This window comes from Theropithecus gelada, chromosome 14, assembly GCF_003255815.1.
Source record: "Theropithecus gelada isolate Dixy chromosome 14, Tgel_1.0, whole genome shotgun sequence".
In the NCBI taxonomy this organism is placed as follows: Eukaryota; Metazoa; Chordata; class Mammalia; order Primates; family Cercopithecidae; genus Theropithecus; species Theropithecus gelada.
This window is the reverse complement of record NC_037682.1, coordinates 47,018,654-47,031,771: the sequence shown is the minus strand read 5'-3', so window position 1 is coordinate 47,031,771 and position 13,118 is coordinate 47,018,654. Positions and strand designations below refer to the sequence as shown.

Below are 13,118 nucleotides of genomic sequence, written 5' to 3'. Positions count from 1 at the left end.
ATGTTACGCTATTCTTGGGCAACCCTGCAACAATTTTTTCTAAAAGGGATATTATTGACTTTTAGCAGAGGAGGTAATAGTCAACTGAGTTGTACTGGTACCACTTCCATTATAATAAGTCCCAAAGTATTAATATATTTGATAATGCTAATCATAATTGGAAAGTAACATTCTATATGTGAATGTAAAATTTATTTGCCAACTGAATAGAGGCAATGGTAGTTTGTCACTATAGGGAACACAGATTTTTGAGATCTTTTGCCCTCTGGAAGCCGGTAACAATTAAAAACAATTTTAAGGCCAGGTGCGATGGCTCATGCCTATAATCCCAGCACTTTGGGAAGCCCACGTGGGCTGATCACTTGAGGCCAGGAGTGAGGGACCAGCCTGGCCAACACAGCAAAACCACATCTGTTTAAAAAAAAAAAAAAAGTACCCTTTGTGGTTGTCTATGAATGTTTTCTGTACATTTTTCTGAAAATATAACTGTGACCCTTATACAGGCCTGAAAACCATACTTGTAAAGGTTTACTGAACAACATTATTGTCATTCCCAACTCCAAGATCTTTTTCCAAAGATTGTTTCCTGAGAACTAGTTAAGAGAAAGAATTATCTTAAAGCATGGTTGTCCAACTTTTTGCTTTCCCTGAGCCACATTGGAAGAATTGTCTTGAGCCACACATTAAATACACTAACACGTGCCAGGTGTGATGGCTCACCTATAATCCCAGCGCTTGGGGAGGCCGAGGTGGATCACTTGACGCCAGGAGTTCAAGACCAGCATGGCCAACATGATGATACCCCATCTCTACTAAAAATAGAAAAGTTAGCCAGGCATGGTGGCCTGTACTTGTAATCCCAACTACTTGGGAAGCTGAAGCACAAGAGGCTGAGGTGAGAGGATCGCTTGAACCCGGGAGGCAGAGATTGCAGTGAGCCAAGATGGCACCACTGCTCTCGGGCCTGGGCAACAGAGCAAGACTCCGTCTCAATAAAAATTAAAGAAATACATTAACACTAATGGTAGCTGATGAGTTAAAAAAAAAGTTCATAATCTTGATACCGCCAACACCTAAAGAGTCCTCACATTCAAAGGGTTGGACACAGCTATAAAGTGTATCATACTATGGATTTTTAGTGTATTCACATAGTTGGCAACCATCACCAGTATCTAATCTTAGAATATAGGCTGGGTGCTGTGCCTTGTAATCCCAGCACTTTAGGAGGCCAAGGTGGGTGGATTGCTTGAACCCAGGAGTTCGAGACCAGTCTGGGCAACATGGCAAAAGCCTGTCAACAACAAAAAAAATTAGCCAGGCGTGGTGGCGGGCACCTGTAGTCCTAGCTGCACAGGAGGCTGAGGTGGGAGGATCCTTTGAGCCCAGGAGGCAGAGATTGCAGTGAGCCAAGATCCCGCCACTGTACTCCAGCCTGGGTGACAGAGTGAGACCCTGTCTCAAAAAAAAAAAAAAAAATTTTTGATTAGCATAAAAAGAAGCCTGTACTTAATCCTGTAGCCTTTTGTAAACTGAGTCACCTTTAGTCTTTAAAATTTTTTAAATTTACATTAATTTTCTATTATTTGATACAATAAATTAGCCAATACCAACATGACTGAAAAATAATGCTTCAGTGAAATTGATTCTATTAATCTTTCATGAATTTTCAAATGCAGTCTTGTAAAACTTCCTTGCTTATGGGCAAAATAAATGTTCTAGGTTCACTTTGTACTTTCCTGCCCCAGGCATGAAGTAGGCCAACTCTGCAAGGAGCCTTGATTTTTTTTTTTTTTTCCTTAGTAACCTTGGGAACTAAATTAAGCAGGCCTTATCCCCATCTCACAGAAGTTGCCAGTTAGTGTAGAAGCAAATGTGACACTCAGAACATGGTTCTACTTCCTTTTTTTTTTCCCCACTAAAGACCATGTTGCCAAAATAAAACTCAGTACTTCAAAGCCATGTTCTTTAAAAATTCTTTAAATTTTTTTTTTATTTTGGCTGGGTGCAGTGGCTTATGCCTGTAATCCCAGCACTTTGGGAGGCCGAGGCAGGCAGATCACAAGGTCAGGAGATCGAGACCATCCTGGATAACACAGTGAAACCCCGTCTCTACCAAAAATAGAAAAAATTAGCTAGGCGTGGTGGTGGGCGCCCGTAGTCCCAGCTACCTGGGAGGCTGAGGCAGGAGAATGGCATGAACCCAGAGGTGGAGCTTGCAGTAAACCGAGATCGCGCCACTGCATTCCAGCCTGGGTGAGTGTGCGAGACTCTGTCTCAAAAAAAAAAAAAAAATTATTTTTATTTTTTAGAGAAGAGATGGGGGTCTCCCTATGTTGCCCAGGCTGGTATTGAACTCCTGGGCTGAAGTGCTCCTTGTGCCTCGGCCTCCCAAAGTGCTGTGCTGGCTTTGCAGGTGTGAGCCACCATGTCTGGTCTCAAAATTCTTTAGTGAGTACCTACTATACTTTGGTAAATGTTGCAATGTACAAGAATAAATAAAGACAAATTTTGGTTCTCCTAAAGTTACTGCAATCAAGTAAGCGAAATGTTAAGTAAGTTTGGAGTATTTGGGCAGGCATGGAGGAAGAGCCAGTTCTAGTCACCTAGCATCAATTTGGCCACTACCAAGCTGATACCTTCCTTGGCCGCCAGGGGCCTGAGGCAGGTGTAGAGCTTAAATTTCCATTCCATCCAGGCCAGCAATCTCCCTCTCAGTCTGGGAATAAATGAGGTTGCTGTGGAGGTACAGGACCAAGTGGTTGCTGCTCCTGTCCGCTATAGGTGGCCTCTAGCTTCAGGCTAGTTGTTGGTTGAGAAAAGTGCCATGAGAGAGATATACAGGAAATGATAGTAGTTGATATTTGTCAAGGAAAGCCAGAGCATGTATGTGCAAAGCTGAAAATGAGGAATTAACCTTGAGAAGGGCTAGGGAAAGAGCTTTCTTGGTTTAAAGAACAGCAAAAAGTCCTGATCCAAAAACACTGCCCAAAGCCTAGTTGGAAGGGAGTGTATTGAGTGTCCTGACATGATATCGGAGGTGGGGGTAGGAGGCCAAATCTTGAAGATTTAGGTTGTGGTAAAAGTGGGTTACTTTACATGTAATGGAAAGCCACTGAAGGGTTTAAAGCAGAGTTATTGTATAATCTGAACCATATTCAAAACAAATACTGACTGGGCACGGTGGTTCACACCTTTAATCCCAGCACTTTGGGAGGGTGGATCACAAGGTCAAGAGTTAGAGACCATCCTGACCAACACGGTGAAACCCCATCTCTACTAAAAATACAAAAATTAGCTGGACGTGGTGGTGCATGCCTGTAGTCCCAGCTACTCGGGAGGCTGAGGCAGAAGAATTGCTTGAACCTAGATGGCGGAGGTTGCAATGAACTGAGATCGCGCCTCTGTACTCCAGCCTGGGCGACAGAGTAAGACTGACTCAAAAACAACAATAGCAACACTACAGGCTATTATAAGAAAAACAAATTATATTTTGGATTTTGAAAAAGGTTCAAATGCAATACTCGACAAAAGATGGAGGACGTTATGTCCCCTTCTGTGAGAGAGAGATATATATATGGAGTTTCTCTCGTTGCCCAGTCTGGAGTGCAGTGGCGCGATCTTGGCTCACTGCAACCTCTGCCTCCTGGGTTCAAGCGATTCTCCTGCCTCAGCCTCCCGAGTAGCTGGGACTACAGGCATGTGCCACCCGTGCCCGGCTAATTTTATATTTTTAGTAGAGACAGAGTTTTGCCATGTTGGCCAGGCTGGTCTCAAACTCATGACCTCAGGTGATCCACCTGCGTCGGCCTCCCAAAGTGCTGGGATTACAGGTGTGAGTCACCGCGCCCGGCCATGAGTTATAAATATTAACAATTTCTTGCTGTAAATTGAAAGGATCCTTCGCATCTTTGCATTTCATTACTACCCTCTGTTCTCTCAAGAGAAATTCTATTTCAGCACTCAGTCCTGAAGTTACAGAAGTTAATAATTTTTTAAAATCCTGCAAATAATGCATGGAAATCCCCGTCTTGCACACTCTTTGGGCCAGTCTAGAATTCTTCGCACCAACATTTCGGTGGTCTGAACCTCTGCCACCCACTCAGCTCTCCAGGGCAGGGAAGACACCCGTATGCCTGCGCCTGGGTCGGCGGGGGGGCGGAGCTTGCGTGCTGACGCACAAGAGCCGTGCGTAGGAACGTGCGTGTCTCAAGACCCAGGGAGGGTAACCGTCGCCCGGGTTCGAGCCTCAACTGTCGTTGGTGTATTTTTCTGTTGTTACTTCTGTGCCTTCCTTCAAAGGTGGTGCTTTGCCCTTTTGGGTCATCTGTACTGATAGCGCCAAGCAAAGCATTTGTGAGCGTGTGATGCTGGGGTGAAAGTGGTGGCTGGGGGCAGGGAGAAATCCAAAAGCCGGCTCGTGCCCAAGCCCTCCCATTGCCTGGTAAACTGGGCCTTGCTTTACCCTCCCCGCACCGTTTGACCGGGAAATTATTTCCTTGGCTTCCCCCTATCCCGGGCTCCAACATTCTGCAAACTTAAGAGGTAGTTCTTTAGATGTTTAGTGTGGTTAATCCAATGAAATTGCATTATGCCTATCAGGTTCTCCAAATGTCAACTGTCAAGGAGCAGCTAATTGAGAAGCTAATTGAGGATGATAAAAACTCCCAGTGTAAAATTACTATTGTTGGAACTGGTGCCGTAGGCATGGCTTGTGCTATTAGTATCTTACTGAAGGTGAGTAAGAAGCCCATCCTGTGGCTGAAAATCAAAATCAAGTGAGCACTTCAGAGGCTTGTATATGTCGATGTATTCAGGGTTGCCAAGTTAATCCCTTGAAAGCAATTTTGTGTCCCCTGACTTTTCCCTCTCTCTCTTTTTCCGTTTTTTTTTTTTTTTTTTTTTTTTTTTAACTTCTTCTTTTCCTTTCTTTCTTTTTCTGACTTTTCTTTTTCTTTTTCTGAGACAGGATTTGTGTGTTGCCCAGGCTGGAGTGCAGTGGTGGGATCTTGGCCCACTGCAACCTCCACCTCCCAGGCTCAAGCGATTCTCCTGCCTCAGCCTCTTGAGTAGCTGGGGCCACAGGTTTGCACCACCAGGCTTGGCTAATTTTTTGTATTTATAGTAGAGATGGGGTTTCACCACGTTGGCCAGGCTGGTTTCGAACTCCTGACCTCAAGTGATCTGCCTTGGTCTCCCAAAGTACTGGGATTACAGGCATGAGCCACCACACCTGGCTGCCAATAGGTATTTTTTTAAACCCTTATGCCCTCCTCCCTCTCTGCTTTTGGGGTCCCCAGTGTTTATTGTTCCCATCTTTTTTTTTTTTTTTTTTTTTTTGAGACGGAGTCGTGCTCTGTTGCCAGGTTGGAGTGCAGTGGCACAATCTCTGCTCACTGCAACTTCTGCCTCCCTGGTTCAAGCAATTCGCTGCCTCAGCCTCCCAAGTAGCTGGAATTATAGGCTCCCTCTACCATGCCTGGCTAATTTTTTCTATTTTTAGTAGAGTCGGGGTTTCACTATGTTAGCCAGGATGGTCTCAATCTCCTGACCTTGTGATCTACCTACCTTGGCCTCGCAAAGTGCTGGGATTACAGGCATGAGGCCCTGCACCTGTCCGTAGTAGGGACTTTTTTTTTTTTTTTTTTTTTTGAGATGGAGTCTCGCTCTTGTCGCCCAGGTAGGAGTGCAGTGGCATGATCTCGGCTCACTATAACATCTGCCTCCCGGGTTCAAGCGATTCTCGTTACTCAGCCTCCCAAATAGCTGGGATTACAGGCGCCCGCGACCACGCCCGGCTGATATTTGTATTTTTAGTAGAGATGGGGTTTCCCCACGTTGGCCAGGCTGATCTCGAACACCCTACCTCAGGTGATCCACCCGCCTTGGCCTCCCAAAGTGCTGGGATTACAGGTGTGAGCCACCGCGCCCGGCCAGGGACTTTTACCTCTTTCCCTTACGCCTTTGGAATCTGGCCACTGAAATCTGAATGAATACACTCCTATATAGTTCTGTACTCTGTTGCATGTGACAAAAACCCAATTTAAATAAGGGTAAGCAGAAAAAGACAATGTATTGTTCATGTAACTGGAAATAGGGCAAAACTAGCTTCAGGTACTACTGGATTCTGAAGTTCAGACATATCAAGACATAGTCTTTGCATATCTTGGTTTAGATTTTCTCTGTTGGCTTAATTCTTGGAGTCTTTCTATGTGATAGTAAAGATGGCTGTACAGTTTGTTCTTAGATTCTTGTTTTTTCTCCAACTCTACAGTCCTTACTAATGTTCTTAGATTTGTGTGTTATTCTTAGAGCTTATGATTCCAAAGAAAAGTGAGATGTAATCTTCCATCTTCCATTTCAAACTTCATAGACATGCTTGTTTCTTATACCTGGGCCATATGTCCACTTATGAACTGATTTCTGTGACCAGAAGGAAAGGATGGAACAATTGGCTAGGTCTGGTTTTATGCCCATCTACCCCAAGCTTGGAAGACCGATGTTAGTTGTACTGCACTGAAACACATGGAATGGGTTCCCATGGAAAAGAGGAATTCTGTTACCAGAAAAAGGGACGCTAGACAGATGAAAACAATAAGTGTTCATCAGAGGTGGTTACCTTCCTGTTTGGGCCATAACAATGCATACTAAAAGCAGCTTCAGCCAACTCAGAAATTAGTCTTAAGGTTAAATATAATAAAATCCTGGCCAGGCACAGTGGCTCAGGCCTGTAATCCCAGGACTTTGTGAGGCTGAGGTGGGCAGATCACTTGAGGTCAGGAGTTTGAGACCAGCCTGACCAATATGGTGAAACCCTGTCTCTACTAAAAATACAAAACTTAGCCGGACGTGGTGGTAGTCACCTGTAATCCCAGCTACTCAGGAGGCTGAAGCACGACAATCGCTTGAACCTGGGAGACGGAGGTTGCAGTGCCTGAGATTGTGCCGCTGTACTCCAGCCTGGGTGACAGAGTGAGAGACTCCATCTCAAACAAAACAAAACAAAAAACACAAAAATGAAGGCTAAATATAATAAAAGCCTTTGAAATAATTTTATTTTCCTTGGTTTCAAATTGTTATCTGAATGAAAAAATTTAAAAAACCCAACTCTGAAAAGTTCTGACAATTATATGAGTCAAACAATAATTTCTGCTACATCCTAACGTTTACTTACCTTGACTTTCAGTCACCCAGGCTCATTGAAAAACTGTTTTTATATCATTTTTCCCTATTAAAATATGAGAGTCCTTTAATTATCAAGTAGCCACGTGAAAATTCTTCTTATTCTCCTAAAACTTAAGTAGGAACATTTTATTCAGAACTTTCATGTGTTTTAGGATTTGGCTGATGAACTTGCCCTTGTTGATGTCGCATCGGACAAGCTGAAGGGAGAAATGATGGATCTTCAGCATGGCAGTCTTTTCTTTAGTACTTCAAAGATTACCTCTGGAAAAGGTTAATTTTAGTTTTATAAAGTTATTTTCAAAGCTTTTTAAAAAGTAATAAATTTTACCAAACTGATATCAATAAATATAAAATTAAAAATAGCACCATGCCATTGGGCCATATAATTTAATTTAGTTAATTTTTTTTGTTTTTTGAGAGAGTCTCACTCTGTCACTCAGATTGGAGTGCAGTGGTACGATCTCGGCTCACTGCAACTTCCACCTTCCAGCTTCAAGCGATTCTCCTGCCTCAGTCTCCTGTGTAGCTGGGATTACAGGCATGTGCCACCACGCCTGGCTGATTTTTGTATTTTTAGTAGAGACGGGGTTTTGCCATGTTGGCCAGGCTGGTCTTGAACTCCTGACCTCAGGTGATTGGGCCATATAGTTTATTTTTTATTTATTTACTTATTTTGAGATGGAGTCTCGCTCTGTCGCCCAGGCTGGAGTGTAGTGGCACTATCTCAGCTCACTGCAACCTCCGCTGCGCGGGTTCAAGCAATTTTCTTGCCTCATTCTCCCGGGTAGCTGGGATTACAGGCATGCGCCACCACACCTGGCTGATTTTTGTATTTTTAGTAGAGATGGGGTTTCACTATATGTTGGCCAGGCTGGACTCGAACTCCTGACTTCGGGTGATCCACCTGCCTCAACCTTCCAAAGTGCTGGAATTATAGGTATGAGCTACTGTGCCCAGCCGGGCCATATATAATTTAAAAGTTTAATTTTTTTTAAAAGAACATTTCAGTATAATTGGAGCATATTTGGAAAACAGTAAAAAAGTATAAAGAAAAATTGAATCTCTTCTATTAATAACTTTATGTAGGTTTTCTAAGCTTTTTTTTTTTTACATAACTGATGTATAAATGCTTTTAAGCTTGTCTTATATATTCTCTCAAGAATATACAATCTTGAAGAGTTTTTGTAATATTTATTAATACATTTATCCATATTCTTTAGTTTTCTTTCTGTGTTTATAGTGAACCAAGTTTCAAGGCATAGCATGAGGCCATAGAACATAAGAAATTTAGAACTTGGCCTCACTGGCATTATCATCTGTTGACCAACTAAGAAGCCTCAGATAATTAGGAAACATAATTATTTTATCATACACTAAAGTATATGGTGCACTCTTTGGTAATGCGATACTGTCTACTAGAAGCCCTCTTATCTAACATGATCGAGATTGAAGGCAGTTACCTAATTTAAACATGCTTCTTAGAAAGAGCTATGATAAACATTTTATATTGACCCAAAACATACACATGTAGATAGATGTAAGTTCATTTACTGATTTTCCGATTGTAGGGCAAGTCCTTTGAATACCGCTCAGCTGATTAGAGTTTTGCAGTGCTTTCCCATCCCTTCCCCCGTTCCCTTCCATCTTCCCCTTCCCTTCCTTTTTCCTTTCCCTTTCCCTTTCCTTCCCCCTTTCCCTTCTCCCTTCATTTCATTCTTCCTTTCCTCCTTTCCTCCTCTTCCCCTTTCCCCCTCTGATCCTCTCCCCTCCACTCCCCTCCCCTCCCCAGCCCTCCTTCCTTTCCTTTCCTGTCCTCTCCATGTTGCCCAGACTGGAGTGACTAATCATTTATTTATTTATTTGTTTTTGAGACAGAGTCTTGATCTGTTGCCCAGGCTGGAGTGCTGTGGTACAATCTCAGCTCATCACAACCGCAGCTTGCCGCAACCTCAGCTCACCACAACCTCCACTTCCCAGATTCAAACGATTGTCCTGCCTCAGCCTCCCAAGTAGCTGGGACTATAGGTGTGCGCCACCATGCCTGGCTAATTTTTGTATTTTTAGCAGAGACAGAGTTTCACCATGTTGGCCAGGCTGGTCTTGAACTCCTGACCTCAGGTGACCCGCCTGCCTTGGCCTCCCAAAGTGCTGTGATTACAGGTGTGAGCCACTGCACCCGGCCTGGAGTGGCAATTTATAGGCATGGTCTTAGCACACTACAATCTCGAACTCCTGGACTGAAGTGGTCCTCCTGCCTCAGCCTGGCAAGTACCTGGGACAACAGGCAGTGTCTTTCTGAAAGCACGTCAATAATGATCATTTAGATTGCTTTAAGTACTACAAGAAATTTAGAAGTGTTCATGAAGCAGTCTAGTTATGAAACCTTACTAAATTTTATGACTATTTATTTTATTTTTGGAAACAGTTTCACCAGGCTGGAGTGCAGTGGTGTAATCATGGTTCACTGCAGCCTCGAATTCCCAGGCTCAAGTGATCCTCCCACCTCATCCTCCTGGGTAACTGGAACTATAGGTGCACGGCACCACACCCGGCTAATTTTTTAAAAATTACTATTTGTAGAGATGGGGTGTCACTCTGTTGCTCAGGCTGGTCTCAAACTCCTAGGCTCAAGCAATTGCAGGTGTGAGCCACCACGCCCAGCCCATTTTTATCCCTTTTTCAAACCTAGAAGGATAATTTTTAAACAACTTGCCTTTAATGTCGTCCCAGGGATTAACTTACTTTTCATAGAAACAATTATTTTTAACATTAATTATGAAATACTTGATAGAGAAAAGAGATTCAAAATAATGTAATGTTGGGAGGCTGATGTAGGAGGGTCTCTTGAGGCCAGGAGTTTGAAATCAGCCAGAGGCAACATAGTGAGACCTGTCTCCATTGTGCCTATAGCCCTAGCTTTGCGAGGCTGACACAGGAGGATTGCTTGAGTTCAAGGTTGCAGTGAGCTATGGTTGTACCACTGCACTCCAGCCTGGGCACAAAGGAAGATCCTATTGCTAAAATATATATAATAATGTAACAAACATCAGTGCATCTACCACTCAGCAAAAGAAATAAAACACTACCAAGTCAGTTGATATATTCTGTATATTCATATCTTCCTGTGCCTCAAATCTCATTGTTAAATGTAGTGTTTACCTTTACCAAACATTTCTTTCACACTGGTATTCAGCGACTTATATTATCTTTAATTATATATAATAATACATATAATTACATAAATATATTTGGGTACAAATATGACTAATTCTTGATACGTAGCAACTAATGAGCAGAAGTACATAGACATACTAGATAGTAGTTTACTAGTTGAGAGTGTTTAGTATGCCTGGGGTATCAGTATGTTTTGTATCAGTTAATTTGGTGGATTGGTTAAATGGAGTCAAATTAAAAGAACATTACTATTTTGTTTTATTTTATTTTATTTTATTTTATTTTATTTTATTTTATTTTATTTTTTGAGACAGAATCTTGTTCTGTCACCCAGGCTGGAGTGCAGTGGTGTGATCTCTGCTCACTGCAACCTCCACCTCCCAGGTTCAAGAGATTCTCCTGCCTCAGCCTCCCAAGTAGCTGGGATTACAGGTGCATACCACCATTCCCAGCTAATTTTTGTATTTTTAGTAGAGACGAGGTTTCACCATGTTGGCCAGGTCTCGAATGCCTGACTTCAAGTGATCCACCCACCTCAGCTTCCCAAAGTGCTGGGATTACAGGTGTGAGCCACCACACCTGGCCATATTTTAAAATTCTTGAAAACATATTCAACCTTCAATTTCTAATAATATGGCAGGATAAATACCTGGATTAATCTTTTGCTGTAAATGAGAATACTCCTGCATAAAATATCAAATAAAAAAAATCAATCCTTAAGAAAGAATATGATCTTAACAAAAAAGCATTTTCACAACAGGTACTGAATGAAGTGAGGAAACCAGAGAGTTAAGCAGAGCACTGCCCCTGTGATAGCTCTTTTTACACTAATAGCATTAGCCAAATATGGTGGACATCAATTTTGGTATTCACTGACTCATAAAATTTAGGAGACCAGAGACAGAGCTTGATTTGGGGAGATCACCCCACAAAGCTGGTACCCTGGTGGACTAAGCCAGAGGTTACTAAACTTTTTCTGGGAAGAGTCAGACAGTAGATATTTCAGGCTTTTCCAGCTACGTAGTTCCTATTATACCTACTCTGCTGTTGTAGTGCAAAAGGAGGCCACAGACAATAATACATAAGCAAGTGGGTGTGGCTCCAGTGAGACTATATTTACCAAACAGGTGGTAGACCAGATATCGCTTGCCTGCCAACAGTAGTTTACCATTGCCAGAACTATGCCATTAATGTAATAATGATCTACAAATAATTATTCTCTCCCTGCCTTTGGGGACTGCAAGTAACATTGAATGTCTTAGACACTTTAGTGGGGGAAAATACCTACTAAGGATTTGGAACCACAAGCTGGCTCTTATTTGAGTTCCAGAAAACCTTAAGCAATCAGATGGTATCTGGAGGAAACTCACTTTATTTCAGGCATCAAGGAACTTCCACAAATAAACTTCCAGAGAAAATGAACATCTCACAGTAGAAACAATTAAATCTGCGAGAAAAGGCATGAGCAAGAACCAGCATAACAGAGACATGCCACTATAGATTTAAAAATTATCAAACACAAATTATAAAATTAATATGATTATTCTACTTAAAAAATAAAAGACAGACTTGAACATATCAGCATGAGACAGGAAACTATAAAAACATTTAAAAAATAACAAAATATAACTTATAAATGTGAAATAAAAACTCAATGGAGCCAGGCATGGTGGCTCAGTCCTGTAATCCCAGCACTTTGGGAAGCTGAGGCAGGTGGATTGGTTGAGGTCAGGAGTTGGAGATCAGCCTGGCCAACATGATGAAAACCTGTCTCTACTAACAATACAAAAATTAGCTGGGTGTGGTGGTGCATGCCTGTAGTCCCAGCTATTCAGGAGGCTGAGGCAAGAGAATCACTTGAACCTGGAGGCAGAGGTTGCAATAAACTGAGATGGCACCACTCCACACTGCAGCCTGGGCAACAAAGCAAGACTCTGTCTTAAAACCACCACCACCACCACCACCACCACCACCACCACCACCACCACCACCACCACCACCACCTCCTCTATGGATATAATGATAGATTAGACACATTTGAAGAGAGAAGTGGCAAATCTAAGGCAATTACCCAGAAGACAAGAAGTGGAAAATATAACATGGAGGATAGAATCATCACATTTGAAGAGATTATGATTGAGCATTTTTGAAGACCACTGAAAAATATCAACCCACAGATTTAAGAAGCCAAATAATCTCAAGATAAATAAATACAGTATCCCTGCCTGGACATATTCTTGTGAAATTAGAGAACACTAAAGGCAAAAAGGAGTTCATAAAAATTGTCAGAGAGAAGATAAATTACCTACAGAAAAGGGAGAGCGTGACAATAGCAGCAGTGAAACCAGAAGACAATGGAATGATATTTTTTTTTTTTTTTTTTTTTTTTTTTTTTTTTTTTTTTGAGACGGAGTCTTGCTCTGTTACCCAGGCTGGAGTGCAGTGGCCGGATCTCAGCTCACTGCAAGCTCCGCCTCCCAGGTTCACGCCATTCTCCGGCCTCAGCCTCCCGAGTAGCTGGGACTACAGGCGCCCGCCACCTCGCCCGGCTAGTTTTTTTGTATTTCTTAATAGAGACGGGGTTTCACCGTGTTAGCCAGGATGGTCTCGATCTCCTGACCTCGTGATCCGCCCGTCTCGGCCTCCCAAAGTGCTGGGATTACAGGCTTGAGCCACCGCGCCCGGCCTGGAATGATATTTTTAATGTGCTAAGGGAGGAGTAAGTGTCAATCTGGAATCTACCCAGCAAAAACATCTTTCAA

At 42.6% G+C, this 13,118-nt stretch overlaps 1 protein-coding gene across 6 annotated transcripts in view; it reads left to right on the top strand.

Annotated features, from left to right (window-relative positions):
- The first annotated feature begins 4,157 nt into the window (after nucleotides 1-4,157).
- LDHC (lactate dehydrogenase C) overlaps nucleotides 4,158-13,118 on the top strand; it is a 49,994-nt gene continuing 41,033 nt past the window's right edge. For 3 of the 6 annotated variants that reach the window (XM_025356714.1, XM_025356713.1, XM_025356710.1), the window contains exons 1-2: nucleotides 4,235-4,734; nucleotides 7,335-7,452. In XM_025356714.1, the coding sequence (XP_025212499.1) occupies nucleotides 4,555-4,734; nucleotides 7,335-7,452 (298 nt within the window). In that variant the 5' untranslated portion in view covers nucleotides 4,235-4,554. Of the gene's footprint in view, nucleotides 4,735-7,334; nucleotides 7,453-13,118 lie in introns of all 6 variants that reach the window. The other 3 variants (XM_025356715.1, XM_025356711.1, XM_025356712.1) reach the window with 2 other exon arrangements.